This window comes from Rhinolophus sinicus, linkage group LG11 (assembly GCF_036562045.2).
Source record: "Rhinolophus sinicus isolate RSC01 linkage group LG11, ASM3656204v1, whole genome shotgun sequence".
Classification (NCBI taxonomy): Eukaryota; Metazoa; Chordata; class Mammalia; order Chiroptera; family Rhinolophidae; genus Rhinolophus; species Rhinolophus sinicus.
Genome location: NC_133760.1, coordinates 6132730 through 6153360, shown reverse-complemented (window position 1 = coordinate 6153360; position 20631 = coordinate 6132730). Strand labels below are relative to the sequence as shown.

General features: G+C 51.0%; 2 protein-coding genes across 3 annotated transcripts; one reads left to right on the top strand and one right to left on the bottom strand.

Moving 5' to 3' along the window:
• The first annotated feature begins 1315 nt into the window (after positions 1–1315).
• FTL (ferritin light chain) lies at positions 1316–2850 on the top strand. Its single transcript, XM_019741593.2, has 4 exons — positions 1316–1641; positions 1804–1950; positions 2247–2375; positions 2538–2850. Exons 1-4 carry the CDS (start codon positions 1534–1536, stop codon positions 2688–2690), a joined length of 537 nt encoding a protein of 178 aa, XP_019597152.2. The 5' UTR covers positions 1316–1533; the 3' UTR covers positions 2691–2850.
• Positions 2851–4490: 1640 nt separating this feature from the next.
• GYS1 (glycogen synthase 1) lies at positions 4491–20598 on the bottom strand. Of its 2 annotated transcripts, none has more exons than XM_019741648.2 (16): positions 20229–20598; positions 18585–18766; positions 16380–16571; positions 15316–15501; positions 14930–15074; positions 13965–14082; positions 13583–13703; positions 13199–13305; positions 11970–12029; positions 11800–11878; positions 10156–10269; positions 9760–9886; positions 6963–7058; positions 6598–6761; positions 6112–6192; positions 4491–5968 (listed from the first exon to the last, which is right to left on the bottom strand). In XM_019741648.2, the coding sequence occupies exons 1-16, from the start codon at positions 20344–20346 to the stop codon at positions 5648–5650; spliced, it is 2211 nt and encodes a 736-aa protein (XP_019597207.1). In that variant the 5' UTR covers positions 20347–20598; the 3' UTR covers positions 4491–5647. The 2 variants fall into 2 exon arrangements, with proteins under 2 accessions (XP_019597207.1, XP_074172223.1); XM_074316122.1 differs by having other exon boundaries at positions 13538–13703; positions 20229–20597.
• Positions 20599–20631: the final 33 nt, after the last annotated feature.

Below are 20631 nucleotides of genomic sequence, written 5' to 3'. Positions count from 1 at the left end.
GCAGGCCCTGACCTCTACCCCCCAACCCGACACCCCAACTCACTGGCTGCCTCCATTAGGGCACTTGAATAGGGTCAAGTTCCTGTCCTTTCCCCCCACAACAGGGTACGCTTTGAAGGCTGTCCTCATTTGGGCCAGCTTTGCCTCCCAGAGCCCAGCCTGGACCTGGCACACTGTAAAAATGTACTTTGGTTGGAGACAGACACCCTGTCCACGGGTCCCCATATCTTCATTTCCCCAGGATCCAAGGGCTTCTCTTTGTGACCCAGAAGGAGCACATGTCAGGCAAGACAGGGACAACTCCGGAGAGACTGGTTCACAGCCAAAGAGAATTCCCAAAGTATCTGGAGGCCTTCAAAACAGTCCCCAGGAAACGCAGCCTCAGAGAAACCCCAAAGCTTGAGTGTCATTTCACCCCTCCCCATCTCAGCTCCCAGAAAAACTGAGCCCCTGAAATAGGCCCAAGGGTATTCCAAAGGTCCCAGACACTCAAGGGCTCTTGTAGATTCCATACCTTAAAAAAAAAAAAAAAAGCCCCTAGTAGACTTCCAGAAAACATTCCTCTCCCCCACTCTTGGGGGGTGAACCCCAAGGCTCTGGAACAACTGCCCTTTTAATCTTGCAGATCATCTGAAGGGCCTAAAGACCTCCCCCAGGAAGTTTTCAGAAAAATACGGACCTCCATTGTGAACGTTAAGGCTACAGAAACGCCCCCACTTTTGAGCAAACCCGAGGGCTCCCCTCCAACCCATTTCCCAGAGAGGTCCCCAAGGTTCCCAGAAATATGATCTCACCGTCTTCCCAACTTCCCAATGATCTGGGGCCCCCTCATCTCCCAGAGAAAACCCCAGTAATCTGGAGGCCTCTGCACCTCCCAGGAACCCCTAAGGCTCCAGAAAAGTTCATGCTCTCAGAGACAACCCCAGAATCCAACCTACTTTCCTGAGACACCCCAGGATCACCATTTTCCAGGACTGCTTGTTGTGGCTCCACTGCAAAGCAGGCCCAGCGTCCCCATTAATCTTCCACCTACCAGAGAGACAACCCCCCCTCCCGCCTGAGAATCCCTTGACTACTCAGAATCAGCCCCAGACCCTTCCATCCCCCATTCCCCAATTCCCTATTTCACAACAGCCTCAGCAACAGGCGCGTGACTTCCCCCACCACCGGGGGGCGGGAGTCTGGGACTCCTATCCGGTCTGGATTGGTCACCCATGGACTCCAGGCCCCGCCTCTCACCACCGTGGATTGGCCCATTGCTCTCTCTAAACATCCCACCTCCAGGGCCCCGCTTGCCATAAAAGCAGCGCCTTAGCCACCGCCTCTCAGTGCCCTCGGCGTTCCCCAGATCTGTCTCTTGCTTCAACAGTGTTTGGACGGAACAGACCCTGGGACGCCCCTTCTTCCAGCCTCCGACCACCCTCCAACCTCTTTTCCAGTCTCATCCTTCGGAACCAACTCAGCCATCCTCGGCCTCCGAGACCAGCTAACACCTTTTTTTTTTTTTAGCTTAACTCCTATTGCGGAACAACCATGAGCTCCCAATCCCAAGTTCGTCAGAATTATTCCACCGAGGTGGAGGCCGCCGTCAACCGCCTGGTCAACTTGCATCTGCGGGCCTCCTACACCTACCTCTCTCTGGTGAGGGTCCCCAGGACGCCCTGGGCCTAAGTTTCCCCCAAATGCGCACCTCCGGCCCTCTGCGCACGCGCTGGCCGTCTTTGTCCTGTTGGGTAGTCAAAGGGCAGAATATCGCCTCTGGCCTCGTCTCCCGCTAACTATTGGAACCATCTCTTCTCGCAGGGCTTCTATTTCGACCGTGACGATGTGGCTCTAGAGGGCGTGAGCCACTTCTTCCGCGAGTTGGCCGAGGAGAAGCGTGAGGGCGCGGAACGTCTCTTGAAGATGCAAAACCAGCGTGGTGGTCGCGCCCTCTTCCAGGACCTGCAGGTAAATAGTGTGTGGGCAGCGAACTACATCTCCCAAGAGTCTCTTGGAACGAAGTGCCTTGACCCTAGTGGTTTAGGCACCGAGTGGGCTTCTGGGAGGTTTTCAGTCCTCTGTGGCTAGAAATGGAGGCGCAGCCATTTCCAAGACCAGAGCGTGGTCTTGGGCATGTAGTTGTAGGAGACTGGGGGTGATGTTTGTTAGGCTAGGACCTTTACCCGTGCAGCTGCTGGGAAAGATAGTTTTAGTCCTTTGTGGGTTATATGGCCAGTTCTCAGTTGTCTCTGTCTTCTGTGTAGAAGCCTTCCCATGATGAGTGGGGTAAAACTCAGGATGCCATGGAAGCTGCCATGGTCATGGAGAAGAACCTGAACCAGGCCCTTTTGGATCTGCATGCCATGGGTTCCGCCGGCACAGCAGACCCCCATGTAAGTACCCCCTTCATGCAGGTCTACCCATCCTAAAACCCTCCTTGGAATGAAGCTTATTCTAAGCTGTGGCCTCATTTGGGCAAGTTTTCTTCTGAATCTCGTTCCCCCATGTGTCACACTGTTACATGTGGCAGCATTTTCTCCTCTTCTATCACTCAGCTCTGTGACTTCCTGGAGACCCACTTCCTAGACGAGGAGGTGAAACTCATCAAGAAGATGGGCGACCACCTGACTAACCTGCGCAGGCTGAATAGCTCCCAGGCGGGGCTTGGCGAGTATCTTTTCGAAAGGCTCACCCTCAAGCACGACTAGGAGCATTTGGAGCCCAGAGGCCTTTGAGAGGCCCCTCTGCATCCCCCTGACATGAGGCTTTTGCCTGAGCCTCTCCCTAAAACCAGTAGGCAGCCTTCTAACCACCCCAGAGCCCTCCCCTGCCTTGGACCAAATTGAAACAATAAAGCTTTTTGCAGCAGCTGGTTTTGCGTGTGTGCTGTGGGAAGTGACATGGGATCTATTTTTCACAAGGCTAGCTGGACTGGGAGGGCAGGGCGAGTTGTTGGCCCACCTCCCTCTTTCCTGGTCTAAGGGGTGTGTGCCATAGTAGTGGGTCCTGTGCTTTGCCTAGCTGTCTCACCTAGATGGTAGAGCCCAGACTCCCTGGAGGGTCTAATACAGTAAGACCTGGGGCTGGTGGCTGGAAGCAGACCACCATTAAGATACTAGTATGTGGCCAGGAACTACGCAAACCTGAAAGTAGTCTGGCTCAATCCAGGGAGGTTAACTAGAATTATCAGCCTCTTTATATGGGTGAGCTAAGGCTATTACTATGTAAATTGCCCATGGCAACCAGGAGGCCTACCCAGATCTGACCTGCTTTGAAGGCTGCTTGCTACCCTCTCCAATTCAAGACACACAATAGGAATAAAATCAGTGGATCATGAGGGGCTTAGAAGCATGTGATGTGTAAGAGGTGCTGAGTTAGGGGTTTGGGGTTCAGCACAGAAATGGGATGTGAAACTTGGGGCCAGATCATCCAAATGTGAACTGAAGAAGCTTGAGGATGACTTAGCAGGCAGCTGCTGGGTCCCAGCTACAACACGGAGTCAACTCTGACCTACCCTTGTTTTTGGTAGAAGAATCTAAGAGGAAGTGGCTGCTTGGACACCTGTTCTTTTGTCCACTCAGCACCATACTCCTGCTGTCACCACACTTTGGTGGCCACTCGTGATTCTCGCAGGGGAGTGGGCTTGTATGTCTCACAGTGGCTAACAGGAGGGATAATCACATCCAAATCCAAACAATCGGAGCTTTATACTCCCCTGAAAAGCAATTGGTCGAAATGCATCTATGGCCTAGTGACTAGAACTGAAAGGAAAAAGATTCCCCCGTCCCCCAAATTGAGTTATCCAGAGAACAGCAGGGTCCAAGTCCAGAGGCCACAGAGCCCTGGAAACATGCTCTGAAATACTGCTGTCCAGCAGAGCTTTTTGCAGTAATGGAAACGCATGTGTCATGCTATAGGGTAGCCATGAGCCATGTGTGGCTACTGAACATTTGTTTATGGCTACCGTGTTTCCCCGAAAATTAAACCTAACTTGAAAATAAGCCCTAGTATGATCTTGCACGATGCTGGTAATCTAAAATAAGCCCTACTGTGTTTCCCCAAAAATGAGACTGGGTCTTATATTAATTTTTGCTCCAAAAGACATATTAGGGCTTATTTTATATTACGAGCATCCTGAAAAATCATGCTACGGTTTACTTTCCGGTTAGGTCTTATTTTCGGGGAAACACGGTAGTGCTGAGGAATTTAGAGAGCCACACATGGCTTGTGGCTACTCTATGGATTGTTTCTCCAGGGACATAAGCCCTTTCTGGCAGAGAGTTTGAGCCAAGTTTTTGCCACTTGTAAGTAAGGTCCAAAGTAAACCAGAGGTTCTTTCCTTTGAAATAACACTGGCATCCAGAATAGCAATCTAAGTCTCCCCATGACAGCAGAATGAGACAAGGAATCAGGGACCCAGGGGTGGGCAGGGATAGGAATAGAAGCCAAAAAGAGGGAGGGGCCGGGTTTGAGGCCCACCAAGCCCTCACGTCGGACCAAACCTGGGATTCTTAAGTAGAGATGTATTTTTTTCATCTCCGCACACACTTCAATCACACCCTTTCTGCCCCCACCCTCCCAACTGCAAACCAAGTGCATCAGATACAGCACGGCACATGTGAGAGGGTCCCTCCCTTTCACCAAAGCTGAGGGCAGGACACAGCTTGGGGATGGAAGAGCCTTGAGGTAAAAATGGAGGTTCTAGAACCCAGTGGGCTCAGTTCTAGATCGGGAAGGGAACCAGGATGCAGCACAGTGGTAAGGGTCTAGATTCAGCAGCCGGGACCTAGAACCCAGTGGTTTCATGATGGGCCTGGCAGTTGGGGGTTGTGGGAGTGGAAGACAGCAAGTTCTGTCCTCAGCAGGGGGATTTCCTGGAGGGCACAGGAGTCTTGAGATCCAGGGGAAAACTCAGACTCAGGGAAGGGGTAGGGTCTGGCCCAGGAAAGGCCAGAAAGTCATCTAGACCAAGACTGCATGTTCTCCAGTAGGAATGAGAAGCTAAGTGGTTCTGCCCACCCTTGCTTGGCCAAGGTATGGAGGAAAGGAGCAGGGGTGGAGGGGTCCTCCAGGCAGAGCCAGATACCCCAGGGAGGGCCAGAACAAACAAATGAGTACCCTGTCCTGGAGCCCGAGTTCTGGAGTTGAAATGGAGGACCTTCTGCATCAGTTAACTCAAGTTCTTGAAAGTGCTCAAGCTCTGGACTTGATTGTCCCATCAGCAGGGACACCATGTGGTTTCCAGGGCTTGGCAGACCCTAGGCCAGGACTGAGCAGGGTGTGCTCTGTATGCTGTGGAATTTACAAGCCACAAAGGGCTTTAGGAGCCCCAACCAGAAGGCAACAGGCCAGGTTTCCTAAAACCTCTGGCACCATGACAGGGTAATGGCCGATTTTTGGCCTCTTGGACCCAGGCCAGGCCTAGGGCGACTCCAGGGCACAGATTTTGTATTCTGGAACCCAAGAAAGGCACGGTGTTGTGGATTATGGAGTGTTGGGGATTCCAGGAGTGGAACTGGAGGGGCTGGAGTGTATGGCGGAGGAGGCGGAGTTGTGGACTCCACAGCAGGTTTGGGATTTGGAGTGGGGTTTGGGAATAGCGCAGTTCTCCATCCACCCTCTGGACGAGGGAGGTAAGGTGGGAGAGGAGTGTGGGGCAGGGGACTCAGTTGCGCTCCTCTCCCAGGGAGCTGGCAGGGCTGAGGGGCTCGCTGGGAGTGCTGACTGAGCTGGAGGGCGCAGTATCCACAGAGTTGCGCTTGCTCCCGCCGGTGGAAGAGCAGGGGGAGCGGCGCGGCCACTCCGGGGCGCGGATGTTGCGCCGGTCCTTGGCGGCCTCCTCTTCTTCGTCATAGCGTTCGGTGTCTTCATTCGGCGTCCTGTCCTGGGAATCTTCCTCATCCTCGCTCAGAGGAGGGCTTGAGTGTCGAGATAATGAAGGCGATGGTGGCACCGAGGCCGGCCGGGGGTAGCGGTAGCCCTGGGCCTGTGTATAGGAGGGTAAGCACAAAGGGTAAAGTGACTGGTGGTCCCTAATCCTGCCCAGGTGTCCAGCGCCCCCGAGGCCTTCCAATTCCAGGAGGGAAACCCATCCCCCCAGCCCAGCCCTGCAGTTCCTAGCCCACTCACCGCATCAGTTTCCTGGGGCTCGTAGGTGAAATGCTCTGGAAAGGCCTTGGCCAGCGCCTTGTGGCGCGCAGACATATAGTACTTGGGGGAAAGAAAGGGAGGGGGCATCAGGGGGCGGGAGCCTGAGCCTCCCCGGCAGATGTGGAAGGGGGCAACCCTGGCTATATCTTTTATGTAGATCAGCACACTGCAGCATCTTCCCTAGGCGCCTAAGCCAATTATGTTTTTTTCTGGTTCCACCCCTTATGTACATAGGCAGAGCTGTGAATGGACAGTCTCTGAGGTAGGTCTCTTTGGCCACACCCTTATGCTAATAGGAGAACTTTGAACCAATGTGATCTTCCTGCAGAAGTTGATTAATTTCTTAAAGGGACAGTTACAAGTAGGAGGAGACCAAGACCCCAGCACCAGCCTTTGAAACTGAGGAACCAGAGACCCAGAACCAGAAGCAGCTGATTCACCAGCGGACAGGAAAAGGAGTTATACCCGGCCTAGGTATTTCCAGTCCAGAAGGTCGGAGAGGCGCTCTGTACGGTTCCGCTGGATGATGCGCTGCCGCCGGCTCTGCTGGCAGAAGCTGTAGAGGAAGGTGGTGAGCTGGGAGCAGGAATCATCCAGACTGCGGAACCGCCGGTCTAGAATATAGATACCTGGAGGAGGGGGCAGGACGGGGACTCAGAAAACAGATTGGGGAAACTTTCATTCTTTTTGGGCCTCTGTTGCACCAGGACCCCTCCTCCCCCTCGGACCCAGGAGTCCACCCCCTTCTCTCGTCTCTTAGTAGTGACCCAAGAGTCCACACCCCTCCTCCTCAGGATCCAAGAGTCCCGGCTCTCAGTCTGGGCGCTGACCGTAAGCTGAGGGGTCTGCGATGTGTTCTTCCATGAAGCAGCCGAAGCCAGAGAGGTTGGTGGAGATACTGGGAATGCCCATAACCGTGCACTCAGCTGTGGAAAGGCGTGAGAAATGCCCTCTTAGCTTTTCCTTCTTTACAGATCTCAAATTGCAATAAAAGCCTCAATGGCGCCCTCTAGTGGCACCTTTAACCAAGTGCTGGGACCTGGGCTGATTTAAATCCAGAGCTCGAAAAATCAGGCTGTGCATTAGACTATTATAGTACCTATTTCTTAGAGGGGAAGCTGAGAGGCTCAGAAAAGGGAATTCACTTGCCCCAAGGCCTCTAGATGAGGAAAAGTCCATAGTTGGGTGGTAAGGATGCTAATTTATTGAGGGGGAAGCTGAGAGGCTCAGAAAAGGGAATTCACTTGCCCCAAGGCCTCTAGATGAGGAAAAGTCCATAGTTGGGTGGTAAGGATGCTAATTTATTGAGCTCTGGGCCAATGTCTACCATTTTACTTAATCCTCACAACCTGTAAGATACTTTCTTGGGCCAGACCATACTATTTTGGTTTTCATAGATTCAGTCTGTTTTCACAGGAGGTAAGAAAAGTTCTCTTATTATTACTATCGCTGTGTACAGACCAAGTACTTTGCCTTGTTTACTGTCTTAAACAGCATTAAGAAATGGTTCAAGGAATTTATTATAATTATTATGTTTCTAAAATCCTCTGTAGGCTGCAAAAGTAGGTACTAAATATAACAGAACTTATGGGAAATATTAGGTAGGGGCTGATCACACAAAACCACAATGCACCACTTTAATGGATGAAACTGGCAAAATTACTAATTATGTAAACACAGTTTAAAAGACTTATTAAATTACTCATAAATTAAGAAACACTACAGCAAATGTAGTATTTATTTGGCCTTTAAAACATATGAAAGTATGGTGTAGCCACTATGGAAAACAGTATGTAGGTTTCTCAAAAAATTAAACATAGAAGTACCTTATGACCCAACAATTTCACTCCTGGGTATTTATCCAAAGAAATCTAAAACACTAATCTGAAAAAAATATATGCATGCCTATGTTTATTGCAGCGCTACTCACAATAGCCAAGATACGGAAACAACCAAAATGCCCATCAATAGATAACTGGATAAAGAAATTGTGGTACATTTATACAATGGAGTATTACTCTGCCATAAAAAAGAATGAAGTCTTACCATTTGCAACAACTTGGACAGACCTAGAGGATATTATGCTAAGTGAAATAAGTCAGACTGAAAAAGAAATATCATATGATCTCACCAATATGTGGAATCTAAAGAACAGAATAAACGAGCAAACAAAACAGAAATAGACTCATAAATAACAGAAAAAATTGATGGTTGCTAGATGGGAGAGGGGTTGAGGGATGTGGGAGAAGGTGAAGGGACTAGAAAGTACAAATTGGTAGTCACAAAAAGTCATGGGGATGTGAAATACTGTATGCGTAATATAATCAATAATGTTGTAAAGATTATGTAGGGTGTTAGTGGGTACTGGACTTATCGGGGGAATCACTTTATAGATTGTGTAGATGCCTGACCACTGTGCTATACACCTGAAGCTGATGTAGAATAATACTGAATGTCAACCTTTAAAAAAAAAAAAAAAAAAAAAAAAAAAAGGGGGCCGGCCTAGTGGCTCAGGCAGTTAGAGCTCCATGCTCCTAACTCCAAAGGCTGCCGGTTCGATTCCCACATGGGCCAGTGGGCTCTCAACCACAAGGTTGCCAGTTCAATTCCTTGACTCCCGCAAGGGATGGTGGGCTCCGCACCCTGCAACTAAGATTGAACACGGCACCTTGAGCTGAGCTGCCTCCCGGATGGCTCAGTTGGTTGGAGTGTGTCCTCTCAACCACAAGGTTGCCAGTTTCGACTCCTGCAAGGGATGGTGGGCTGTGCCCCCTGCAACTAGCAACGGCAACTGGACCTGGAGCTGAGCTGTGCCCTCCACAACTAACACTGAAAGAACAACTTGAAGCTGAACGGCACCCTTCAACAACTAAGATTGAGAGGACAACTTGACTTGGAAAAAAGTCCTGGAAGTACACACTGTTCCCCAATAAAGTCCTGTTCCCCTTCCCCTCCCCCTCCAAAAAAAATATATATATATGGCAACGGGATATAAAGTACAGCATAGGAAATATAATCAATGGTATTGTAATAGCTATGTACAATGTCAGATGGGTAGTATACTTGGGGGAGTTATCACTTTATGAGGGGTGTAAATGTCTAATCATTATGTTGTTTTGTACACCTGAAACTAATTTAAAAATTGTTTCAAAAGAAAAACACAGATGAAAGTAGCTTGACTGAAAAGGATGTGAGGAAGGGTTGAGTTTGTGGGAGACCACAACAAAATGGCCCAAAATGAGGGAGAACTGTAAATAAGCTGTTCCAACTCAAAGTCCATGTCTAAAGGGAGCCAACAGGAGAAAAGTGGAGCCAGTGGGCACTGGGGACAACTCAGGGAGACTTTGCCACATTTAGTTGTGTTAGTGAACTGTGCATAGTTAAGCTGTTGCGACTTGGGGGGCTACATGTCAGCAAATTGGAGGAAATCACCTGTGAACTATGACAGCAGTCCTCCAGTTAGCATCACATGAGCTACTGTGTCACAGAAACACATGTTGTAGCAGAAGAGACTGTTGCCATTGTCTGTGTTTTGCAAAGGAGGAGCTAGGGACTCAGAGAAGGCAAGTGCCTTGTCCCAAGCTCATGCCAGATCTGACCAGAACCCCAGTGCCATGCTGCACTCACCTGGCGTGTAGCCCCAAGGCTCATAGTAGGAGGGGAAGACCCCAAGGTGGCAGCCACGGACAAACTCCTCATAGTCCACGGGGAGCAGGGGGCTAGTGGAAGAGAGGAACTCTGGGTGGAAAATCACCTGGCAGTGAAAAAGAAGGGCTCAGCTTGAGGTACCGTAATTAGCTATTCTCTAGCATCCCAGAGTGGCCCACAGAGGGTGAAAAACTTGTCTAAAGTCACATAAGTCAGTGGCAGGACAAAGATCTGAATCCAAGTCTGTCTGCTTCCAAAGCTAAGGTTCTTTCTAAACATAGCAATCCTTTGACAAACTAGGGGAGATGGGAAATGTGAGGCCCAGGCTCCCCCTAACCTCCTACCATGCCCAACCCACCTAGCCAGTACTCTCACCTTGACCCTGTCGGCACTACTATTGAAGAGGCCAATTCGGCGGATGGTGGTCAGGATAGGGTCCGAGGAGTCATCCAGCATATTGTGGGTGCAGACAGGGGGGAATGACTGCCGCTGTAGGGGCCACAAGTGGGATGGGAGTCAGAGAAAGGACATGCCTACCTTGAGGATCCAAAGAGACTACAATTCCCACCCGGCTGTGGGGCAAAAAGCCCAAGAGATTACCAGGAGTTGTAGCTTTCCTACTTGGCTCTCTCTATAAAGATTTTCTTTTCCCTTTCACCACTATTAGCTAAAAAGAAACTATAATTCCCAGCTACCTTTGAGGCAGAGCCAATGTTAACATCCCCCACAGGCTACATGGACTTATGGCTGTCTTGTTCTGTACTCTTGGCTTTGTCTTCAAAGAAATCCAAAGGAACTGTAACTCCTCCCAGTCGATGGGGCAGGGGCACAGACTGTGCCAATATGGCAGCAAACTCCAGTGGCTGCTGGAAGTTATAGTTTTCTTATGAAAATTTTGGATCTCTTTCTCTCCAAGTTCTCTTTACTCTCCATCCTGTAATTTCCTCCACCTGCACCCCCAACAGAGGCCCAACGAAACCGCAGTTCCCAAGAGGGGAATTCCCACTGAATTTTTTCCTCCATTCTCGCTGGAGGAGGATAGAGCTAGTGTGATGGAAGTCCCAGGAGACTGCTCGGATGTATAGCTCTTTGCAACTGTTCCATCATTTCTGTCATTAAAAGTTATACTCACTTTCAGTCTACTGATTCTAGGGGCCCAAGAAACTACAACTTCAAGCGGCCCCAAGGCCAAAACATGCTCAAGTGAGGCAAAATGCACTTCACACCTTATTTGCGCAATTTGGCTATCTAGGTTTCCATTCCCTAGGAAATAGCTCAAATCCTGACCACAGGCACCAAAGACCATTGACTCCAAAGAAAAAAGAACTCTAACTCCCAGAAGTCTCTGGGGCAAGAGAAGCGTGAATGTAGCAGAAAGACCCAGGGGCTGCTGAGAATTGTAGTTCTCATTTGGTAACTGACAATTTTTTTCTAAGGTTTCCCATCCACCTAATTCCATTAAATTCAGGAATCTAAAGAAGCTACAGCTCCCAGGGGTGTTTGGAGATTAAGACACAGCCAGTGGGATAAGAAACAGCAGTTGCTAAGTTTTCAATATTCTTCAGGGAGTGTTTTAACTGATCTCCCCATTATCCCTGCAGAGGCCCAACAAAATTACCACTCCCAGCAGACTCTGGGAACAGAGGTGGAGCTACTATGCAGCAAGGCCCAAGGATAACTGGGAGTTGTAGTTCTCCTTTTGTGGCTGTCTTGATTTTCTAAAGTTCACCTTTTGTCCATTGACCCTGGAGACTCAAAGAAACCATAATTCCCAGCAGCCCCTGTGGCATAATAAGCCATGGAAAAGCATGCTGCCCTAAGGGCTTCTGGGAATTGAAGTTCTACCAATCAGCTCACACCCGTCTGTGGACCTCAGAATCGACACCCCCCCAACCCCCAAATAAGGGCTGCCCTATAAAGTAGAACTCTCAGCAATCTCTGTGGTCAGAACTAACATGGCACGCTGCCTCTGGGGCTGTTGGGAATTGCCATCTCTTCACTCAGGGATCCAAACTATACCTGTGTGGCAAAGATGGCTCTCTTCATCATAGTGAAGTCCTCCTTGTCCAGCATCTTGTTCATGTCTGGGAGGCTCCCCCTGCAGGACAAGCCAAGGGTATGTACCTGAGAAGGGCTGAACAGAAGGGTTAGGGCCCAAGCAGGTGCAGGGCTGAGGGTGGGGCACTCACACTAGCAAGGATTCATAAAGCTTCCTCCCGAACTTCTCCTTCACTGTGTTGGCCGTATCCCTGGAAAGAGCAGAACAACATCACATACACACCAACAATCTATTGTTAGGCTACTCGGGCAGTTGTGAAACAGGTCTGAGCAGAGAAGCGCTGGGGACTCCGGCTGGAGGATGGAGTCCAAGGAAACAGGCCCTGGAAGGCTTGAATCCCTCGTGCCTTGCATTAGCTGTGTGGCCAGAGATAGGTGGCCTTCCTTCTCTGACTTCAGTGACTCATCAGTCAGACGGAGATAAAAATAGAATCATCCTCAGGTTTGCAGTAAGAACTCAATGAGGTCATGACAAAAAGTGCACAGTGCCGAGCACACAGCGAGCCTTCCAGAAATGTCAGCTATTATTAGGACCTGTACTAGTCCTGGCAGTGGCAATGCTAAGCCCCATTTTATAAAAAGGGAAAGTTATGTTGAGAGAAGAAAACTTATGTACACAAATAAAGCTAGCAAACAGTGCCACCCTATAGCCCCATTAACCTTCCTCGGCTCACAATCCTTCCTTAACTCTGGCCTGATTTCCATCTGCCTAAGGCACTCTGCTCTAGCTCCACGGGCCTCCTTGCTGTTTCTCAAACATGCCTCAAGGCCTTTGTACCTGCTGTTTCCCAGATACACAAAGGGCTCCCTCCCTCATTTCCTCTATTGGTATCCACCCAATGGCACTTTCTCAATATGGCCTGTCCAGAGAACCCTATCTTATGTTCCTGTGCTTTTTTTCTTTGCTCGAGCACTTTCTATAGAGTTTTTTTTGGAATGTGAGCACAATGAGGGCAGGGATTTTATCTTTTTTGTTCACAGCTGTGCTCCCAGGGCCTGGAACAGTGCCTGGCACACAGTAGGTGCTCAGTGAACACCTGACGGCTAATGAATGGGTTTTACAAATGAGGAAACTGAGGCTCAAAGAGGGGGAGTGGTTTGCCTAGAGTCACAAAGCCAGCAAGGGTCAGTGGCACAAGTTGGACTTTGCTGGTTTGATATCAGTGCCCTGGTCATGCTGTCACACTTGTCCCGCCTGTGACTTCTTACTGCCCCTGAGCTTGAGGCGTCTTAAGCAAAGGCGACTTTACTAGGAATCAGTTGGGCAGGATGTTCATGTTACAGATAACAAAACTGAGACTCCAGGAGAAATAGTGGACCCAAAGGACACAGCTGGGATCCTGAGCCGGGGGCTGCTGACCAAAGCTGCTTGCGCACGGCTTGGCCCTTGAGGGTTTCCACATTGAAATTGTTGGTCCGAGCTGGCATGATGAAGAAGGCGACTACTGTCTGCTCATTGCCGTTGACCTGGGGCAGAGAAAAGGGTTCACGTGGGAAGAGGCTGATGCTACCCACCCTTTTCTAACCCCAACACCACTAGGATCCTACCATGCCCCTTCATATCAAAGAGAATTATAGCACACAGAGTTACTATCCCCACTGGGACTCTGTCTTCTTTCTGGGCGTCTACACATTCCCCCTCACACAGGGGGTTCCCGACCCCAACCTCCCTGTGTCTCTGTTCTCGCCAGTTACGTACTAATTGTCTCGTCCTCTCTTTGTCCCCTGGCAGCCCAGGCCTTACTCTGAGCAGATAGTTGAGCCGGGCCAAGGCCTCCAGGAAGATGTCAGCCCCCTTGTTGGAGAACTCGTAGCGGCCGGCGATAAAGAAGTACAAGGTCTTGTCCAAGTTGAAGTCCAGGTGCCTAAAGAAGCCATAAGTTAGGGTGAAGCTGAGACCCTCACCCTCTAGCCCTGGCCTTGAAAATACAAACCCCAGAAGCTACAGGGGCAAAGAACATCACAGATAGTCCAGAGGGACCATGGAGACTCCTGGGATTTGTGAGTCTTTTCTCCTTAGATGGGGATCTCCTTCAGTACTCAGCTCCTGTTCTGGCACTCAGGAACTTAAGAGGCTGAGCTCCCAAGCCCTTCTCTCTCAAGACCTAGGGATCTGGCCCACGTACCCATAAAAATGGCCCCGCACAAACTCCTGGATTCGGGCCTTGCTCTGAGCATGGAGGTTCTGGAACTCATGCATGGCAGAGAACTTCTTCACATTCAGTCCATTGGGGGTCACGATATCTGGGAATGAGGGAGAAGGCCCCATGTTTCATTTCTTCATTCAGATCAATGTGGTTGAATGAATAAATGAAGGAAAGACCCTTTTCCTTTCATAATTTCTTTATTTTAGTAACTCCTCTGTGAGTTTCCTTGGTGACCCAGTTGCCCTGCCACTCAGATGCCTTCTTGCACAATATTACTTACTTATGTTCACAAGCATAACTACAGTTCCCAACAGCCCCTGCAAATGACTAACCAGACACAGAACTAATCTGCATTGGGGCTTCTGGAAGTTGTAGTTCTTTTGTTTGCCCAATTCCACCCATAACTGGGAATGATTAAATATCCCCCTCCTGCTTCTCCCAGAATATACCCTCTATCTTCAAGCTTCCTTTAAGGTCCCAACCACTTTTCTATCCTCACAGAAATTAGAGCATATCAATGAAAAATTACAACCCCCATTAGCTCCTGGAGCAAAATTCCAGGAATATAGGGCTGAGCAGCCAAAGGTCTTCTGGAAGTTGTAGTGGTCACCTTACATCCATTGAGAATTGGTGCTATAGTGTGGGAAGAATAAGTTGTTCTATCACTGCTTTTTTCAAAAACAAAATCCATTGAACCTCCATTCGCTTTCAGAAGACCAATATCTACATTAGCCAATAAAGGAATTTTACCATTTCTGAAATTAATATCAAAGAAACTACCATTAGCCTCTAGGGTGTACAGCCAGGGAGTCTCATAGTCAGGCCACCAACCCAGGGCTTTCTGGGATTTGTAGTTCTCTGCTCTTCACAGTAAAAAAATTGGTATGGACGTTGACACAGTCAACTGCCTCATTCATGTCTAGGAGTCCCAGCCTATTACCTACCTGGTTTCCTCTTGAGTAGGTGCTGAGCCTCAATGGCAGTGATCTGGGACACAGTAGTGAAGACATGAGCGCAGTGGGCTGCTGCCCGCTCCATGCAGTAACGGTGATAGATTTGCCTCTCACCAGCTTCCTTGTCCACATTGAACTGGGCAGGAAGAAAGGGCAGTCAGGTTAGGCAAACTAGATAGAAGACTAGCGGTCCAGATTCTGGGGTCCTGGCAGAGGTTGGGGCTGGAAGCTGGACTCCCAGGTCTGAGGGAGGAGGGGCCAGGGACATGGACTCCTAGGCCCTAGGAAAAGAGGGAGCTTGATTCCTGGGGCTTTGCAGACAGCTTTGGGCTATTTGGAAATACTGGTAGCCCCCATCTGCCACACTCCTAGCTCACATTCTCCAGATTGTTGTAGAAGTCCACAGCACCGGCACACAGGTATCGCCCCAGCAGCGTGGCATGGGTGGTGAAGATCGTAGCCACAGGGAGCCGCCGGGCACGGCACAGGCAGAGCCCGATGCCCGCCAACCATTCGTGGAAGTGTGCAACCACATGTGGCTTCTCCTCGCTCTGGGCCAGGAACTGTGGGGCAACAGGGATAGAGCGACTGTCTCCACATGTGTTGTGAAGACAATCAGCAATCCCCAACGTGGACCAGGAAGCAGGGGAGAGGCATATCTATCACCACTACTGCACAGGGGGGATGGTGGCCCACTGAAATCCCCACAGGAAAGGAACTACAACTCCTTGAGACAGCTGGATCAGCTGATTTTATCCTTGGAGGCTGATGGGAACTGCTCTTATTTTTGGCCAAACTTCTAATTCCTAGTAAGCTGAATTGGAAAGACCCAAGTCCTGGAGACCTTTATCTCAATTGCAAATAGACCTGCACCCAATATTGGCTAAAGGATTATAGCTCCCAGAATGCCCTAGAAGCAGCCAGTTCATAAACTGTTTGTCCCAGGGCATGGGAAATGAAGTTTCTTTAGCCTTTTAAAACCTAAAAGGTGGTCAGAACCAGGTTTCCTGGTTCTCAGGCTGGGGTTTCCCAAATATCGAGAGCCCCCATCTGAGAGCCAAGTCCAACCACTATCAGACGCCTATTACAATTCCCAGAATTCCCTGAAGTGAGCCCTCCAGCCAGGCCAACCTCCCAAGAGCTAATGGCTCTCAATTCCTATACTTAGAAGAGAAGAGTGAATAAAGCTGGGGTTGGGACTTAGAATTCCTATATTTGGAAGACTGGAGAGAATGAAACTGGGGTTGGGAGTTTGGGTCTCTGAGGAAAGAGGAGTCTGGGTCCTTGGATATCCATATCCCTAAAGGTCCTTGGATTATAGGACCTACAACTGCCAGAATGCCCTGGGAGAACCCAGTCCCCCTCTGCCCAGGGACTGATGGCCCTTGTAGTTTTGGGCCTGGAGGCGTCGAGTGACATGGGAACCAGCAGCGGGGCCTACCTCACCCAGGAACCAGGTGGTAAGGAAGCCAAAAAGGACGGCGTCGTTGGCTTCACGGTCATACCAGGGCACCCCAATGTTGCAGGTGTCCCAGAGCTCCCCCTTCCAGCGCTCCAGGGCCCAGGCTGAGGCCCCCACGTCCAGGAGTATCACGAGGGGGCCCCCCTCAATCAGCCAGCGCCCGAAATATACCTGGGGGAACCCACAGGGAGGCTCAGAGCTTTGACCACAGTCTCTGGGCACATCTGTGCGTCTCCCACCCACAGACAGATAGATATCTGGACTTACTGTCTGAGTTCTGCCACCCTGTTTCTGTATCTGCTGCTGATTTCTCACCCATTGCCTTATTTCTCTATTTGCTGTTATTCCCGCCATAATCTTTTTCCACCTCTGTTGCAACACTTTTCCTGTCCCATGCTTAGTTCCTATAACTGCTGCCCTCTCCCACCCATTGTCTCTTTTCTCTGCTTATAACCACACATTTTGCTTATCCCGCCTCTGTGCCCCCACGGCCTTGTTTTTCCACCCTGCTAATCATTTCTCTGACCTGCTGCCTTGTTTCTGTGTTCGCCGCCACATTTCTCTCCCAAACCATCACGACAACCTTTGCCATGATCTTTTCTTTCTGCTGCTAATTCCTCCCACTGGGTGCTTCTTTTACTGTTCTCGCTGCCACATTTCTTCCATCCACTGCCTTGTTTCTGACTCTTTCACCATAAATTTGTTATCTACTGCCTCTTTCCTCTGCCCTTAGGCCCATTTTGTACTCTGCAGGTACATCTCTACTACCATCTTCCCTCCTTCCCCACCCCAGGGCTGCATTTTTCTACCCACTGCCATGTTTCTAAGCCTTGCTGTGTCATTTCTACCCCTGCCACATTTCTCTGGTCTGCTTTTCCTCCTGAGACCATGGCCTAGGTGCTGGGCCTGCTGCCACAGCTCTATCTAGCTGACAGGCAGTTATCCTCCTCCCCAACCTGTCTTTTCCCAGCCTTGGGAGCCTGACCCCACTGCCCCTCCCCCTCCCAGCTGTTGCCTGCCCTTTTGCTGGGGGTGCTATTCTTAGGCTCCCAGCAGTGGGGAGCAGCTGCTATGGGGGAGGGCTGGGCTGCTCTAGGGTTCCTTGGGGACACGTCTGGCCTAACTGGGCTCTAGACCCCACCCCAAACCAAAAGCTGTGAATGAACCACTGTACCTCTCCCTCCCAAGCAGCAACCTGTCTGTACTTCAGCCCTGCTGCCTCATAGCCCTCTCCTTGGGCAGCAGCCATCTCTCTGTGCTTACCCTTCAGCCCTTATACGGAACTCTCCCCTCCTCTCTTTAATCCCTGGCTCTGCTCGTCTGAAACTCTGTTCCCTAGGGCTGCCTGCCAACCTCTCCTCCCTTCATCAGTATTCTGTCTTTTTCTCTCCTTCTAGGTCTTTCTCTCTGAAACATTGGGTTGCCTCTCTTCTGTATCTAGACTGGACTCTGTCTCTCTCCCATTGCTCTAGTCCCTGGGGGTGGGGGGAGCCACTGTCACCTTTTGGGACACTCAGTCCCTCTCCATCCATCTTTCTTCCTTTGTCTGCCTGTCCACCTCACCCTGCAAGCCTGGTTGTTTATAGTAATAATGACGATGACGATAATAATAACCACAACGATAATAGCTCACCCACAGTGATAACTTCATGCCAAGAACTGGGCTGAAGACTTATTAACTATTTCATCCTCCCAACACCCTATAGGCAGATGCCGTTAGCCAAGGTCACACTGGCAGGAAGTGCAGAAGCTAAATCTGAACTTCAGGCTCTAAAACCACTACTCTGGCTGCCTGCCTCACTCCAAGCCCACCTCCTCTGGGTTCTGGCTGGTTGTCCGTCTTTCTATTTAGCTTTTTTTCTCTCTCTGGGTCTGAGGATCTTGGCCTCGTAGAACCATCTCTCAGTCATTCTTGTCCCTGTTTTTCTGTCCATTTACCAATATCTCAGAGGTTGGGATTCACCTGCCTACTTCATGGGATCTTGCATCTGTCTGAGTGTCAATATTAACTATTCTGTGTCTGCCTGGGAAAGTACCAAGTCATCCTGTATTCCTGTCCATGCCGCCCTCTCTCCCTGGGGCTGCCCCCAGGACTATCCCCCCCACCCGACCCCTTCTCCATCTGCTGCTCCCACCCTGACTGCAGGCACCCACCTACCTGCCCTTGGCTGAGCCATGTCCCACCTTGCAGCCCTTGCTGTTCATGGAGTCCAGCGTCCTCTTCAGAGCTGGAGTTGGGGGCTCGAGCAGTTCCACCTGGGTCCTCACGCCCTGCTCCGTGTACGGTCCCACCAGGTAGTAGTTGTCGCCCCACTCATCCCCCGTCACCTTCGCCTTCGTCTGCAGCACCGTGTAGATGCCACCCACTGTGGGCCCAAGTGCGTGAGGACAGGCCCCAGCCGAGGTCCACAGATTTGGGCCCTGGGGCAGGGTGGGGGGCCATGGGTGGCACTGGGGCCCTGGACCTCTGGCTTAGAAGAGGGGACTGGGAGCCCACACATCAGAAGGAGAAGGGGGTAGAGGGTTAGAGGGCAGTACACTTAGGCCTAAGGGAGAAGGGGGCTAGGTTTGGGACTTTTGAGGGAGGAGTAGTCTCAGGTGAGACTTCTGAGTCTAACTGAAGGAGCTGAGGGCCTGAGCTTCTGGGTGTGAGGGAATTAGGGGCTCAGGTCCCAAGGATGACAGAAGCCGACAAGGATTACCAGAACCCAATTTCCTGAGTTCCCAGCTTACAGGAGCTGTGTTTAAATTCTCAGTAGGCCCTATTCAGTTTCCCACAGTTGCCCAAGAGAAGAAGGAAATGTCATTCTTGCCCCCCAGGGACCCTACTGACTTGTACCCCAGTCTCCTCTCCCCAACTGGGGACACAGGCAGGCGGGCCCCCCCCCCCCTGTCCCTCCCAGGACTCCACTCCAGACCCAGGAGTCTAGGCCACCAGCATCCTTACCTCCTGGAGCTTGGGCCCTAATGATACATGGCTCTGTGTTTGCCGGCCCCTCCCACGGTGTAAGACCCAGTCCCTTTCTCTCCCACGACTCAGCTAAGCAAAACCCCAGCTCCCTCTCTTCTGAGCAGAGAGACTGCCTAGCACCTGGGCTTCCAGCCCCACCAGGTTCTCAACATCCAGAACCTCAGGCCCTCTGGAGCCCGGGACACAGAAATCCAGGGCCCCAGCCACTCCCATCAGAGAGCCCAACCCCTGAATAACTTAGGACTTTCTAGCCTTCCCTCATTCCAATATCCACAGGTTCTTCTACTTCTAGGAACCCATAGCTCAGGCCCTCAGCTCCTTCAGAGCCTAGGCATTCAGGCCCGAAACTCTTTCCCACCCTAGGACCTAAGAATTTGGTTTTCCAGTGCCCTCCCATCTTTACTCTCAAGTTACCAGTTCCTCCATTCTCCCACCACCACTTATGCATCCTATTTCCCAGTCAGCTCTCTCCCAAATCAGGAGGGCCACAGTTCTGAAACCCAGCCATTTCCAAAGTCTGCTCTAAGAAGTGCCAGCCTCACATCTCCTTCCCTGTTCAGGACCCAGGTCTCTGGTCTCTCGGAAACCTCCCTCCGGAACCTAGTAATCTTTCACGTTAGCACCCTCCTCCCTAGAACCAGGGCTTCCAGCCTCCTTTGATTTTAATAGTCAGGAGACGCATCCCTACTCCTCCAGGGTCCAGAAGACATATCCCAACCCCTCCCCAAGGACATAGGAGTTACAGGCTCCTAGCTTAGAACCCACCAGTCATGCTATGTAGCCCAGTCCCCCTATCACTCAAGAGTCCCGGGCCCCCGTCCCCGACTGCCCTTCTCGTCTGGGCCCGGCGTGCTCACCCTTGTTGGCCACCTCCCAGGCCACCTCGAAGAGCACTGTGTTCTCCAGGTCGAATTCATCTTCCCAATCCTCCAGTCCTGGCAGTGAGGACATAGACAAAGTGCGGCTAAGAGGCATGGCCGACGAGGGAAGGGGGCTCCTGGGGCCACAGGTAGGGGATCCGGAGGTCTTTGAGGAATGCACTGGACAGGGCGTGGGGTCAGGTAGCTGGTGCCCGAAGGGAAGCTTGCAATGCCCTCGGCTTCCTATTGCACAACCGCCCCTCCGCCCTGGGGCGAACCGACCTAGGCAGGAGGCGGCCGCAGCGTCACTGAGCTCTGGGGGCCCCCCGCAGTAAAAGCTTGCGGCCGCCAGCAGAAGGTTCCCGCCCCGTGGCCAGCACCATAGGTCCGCGCTCGGGGG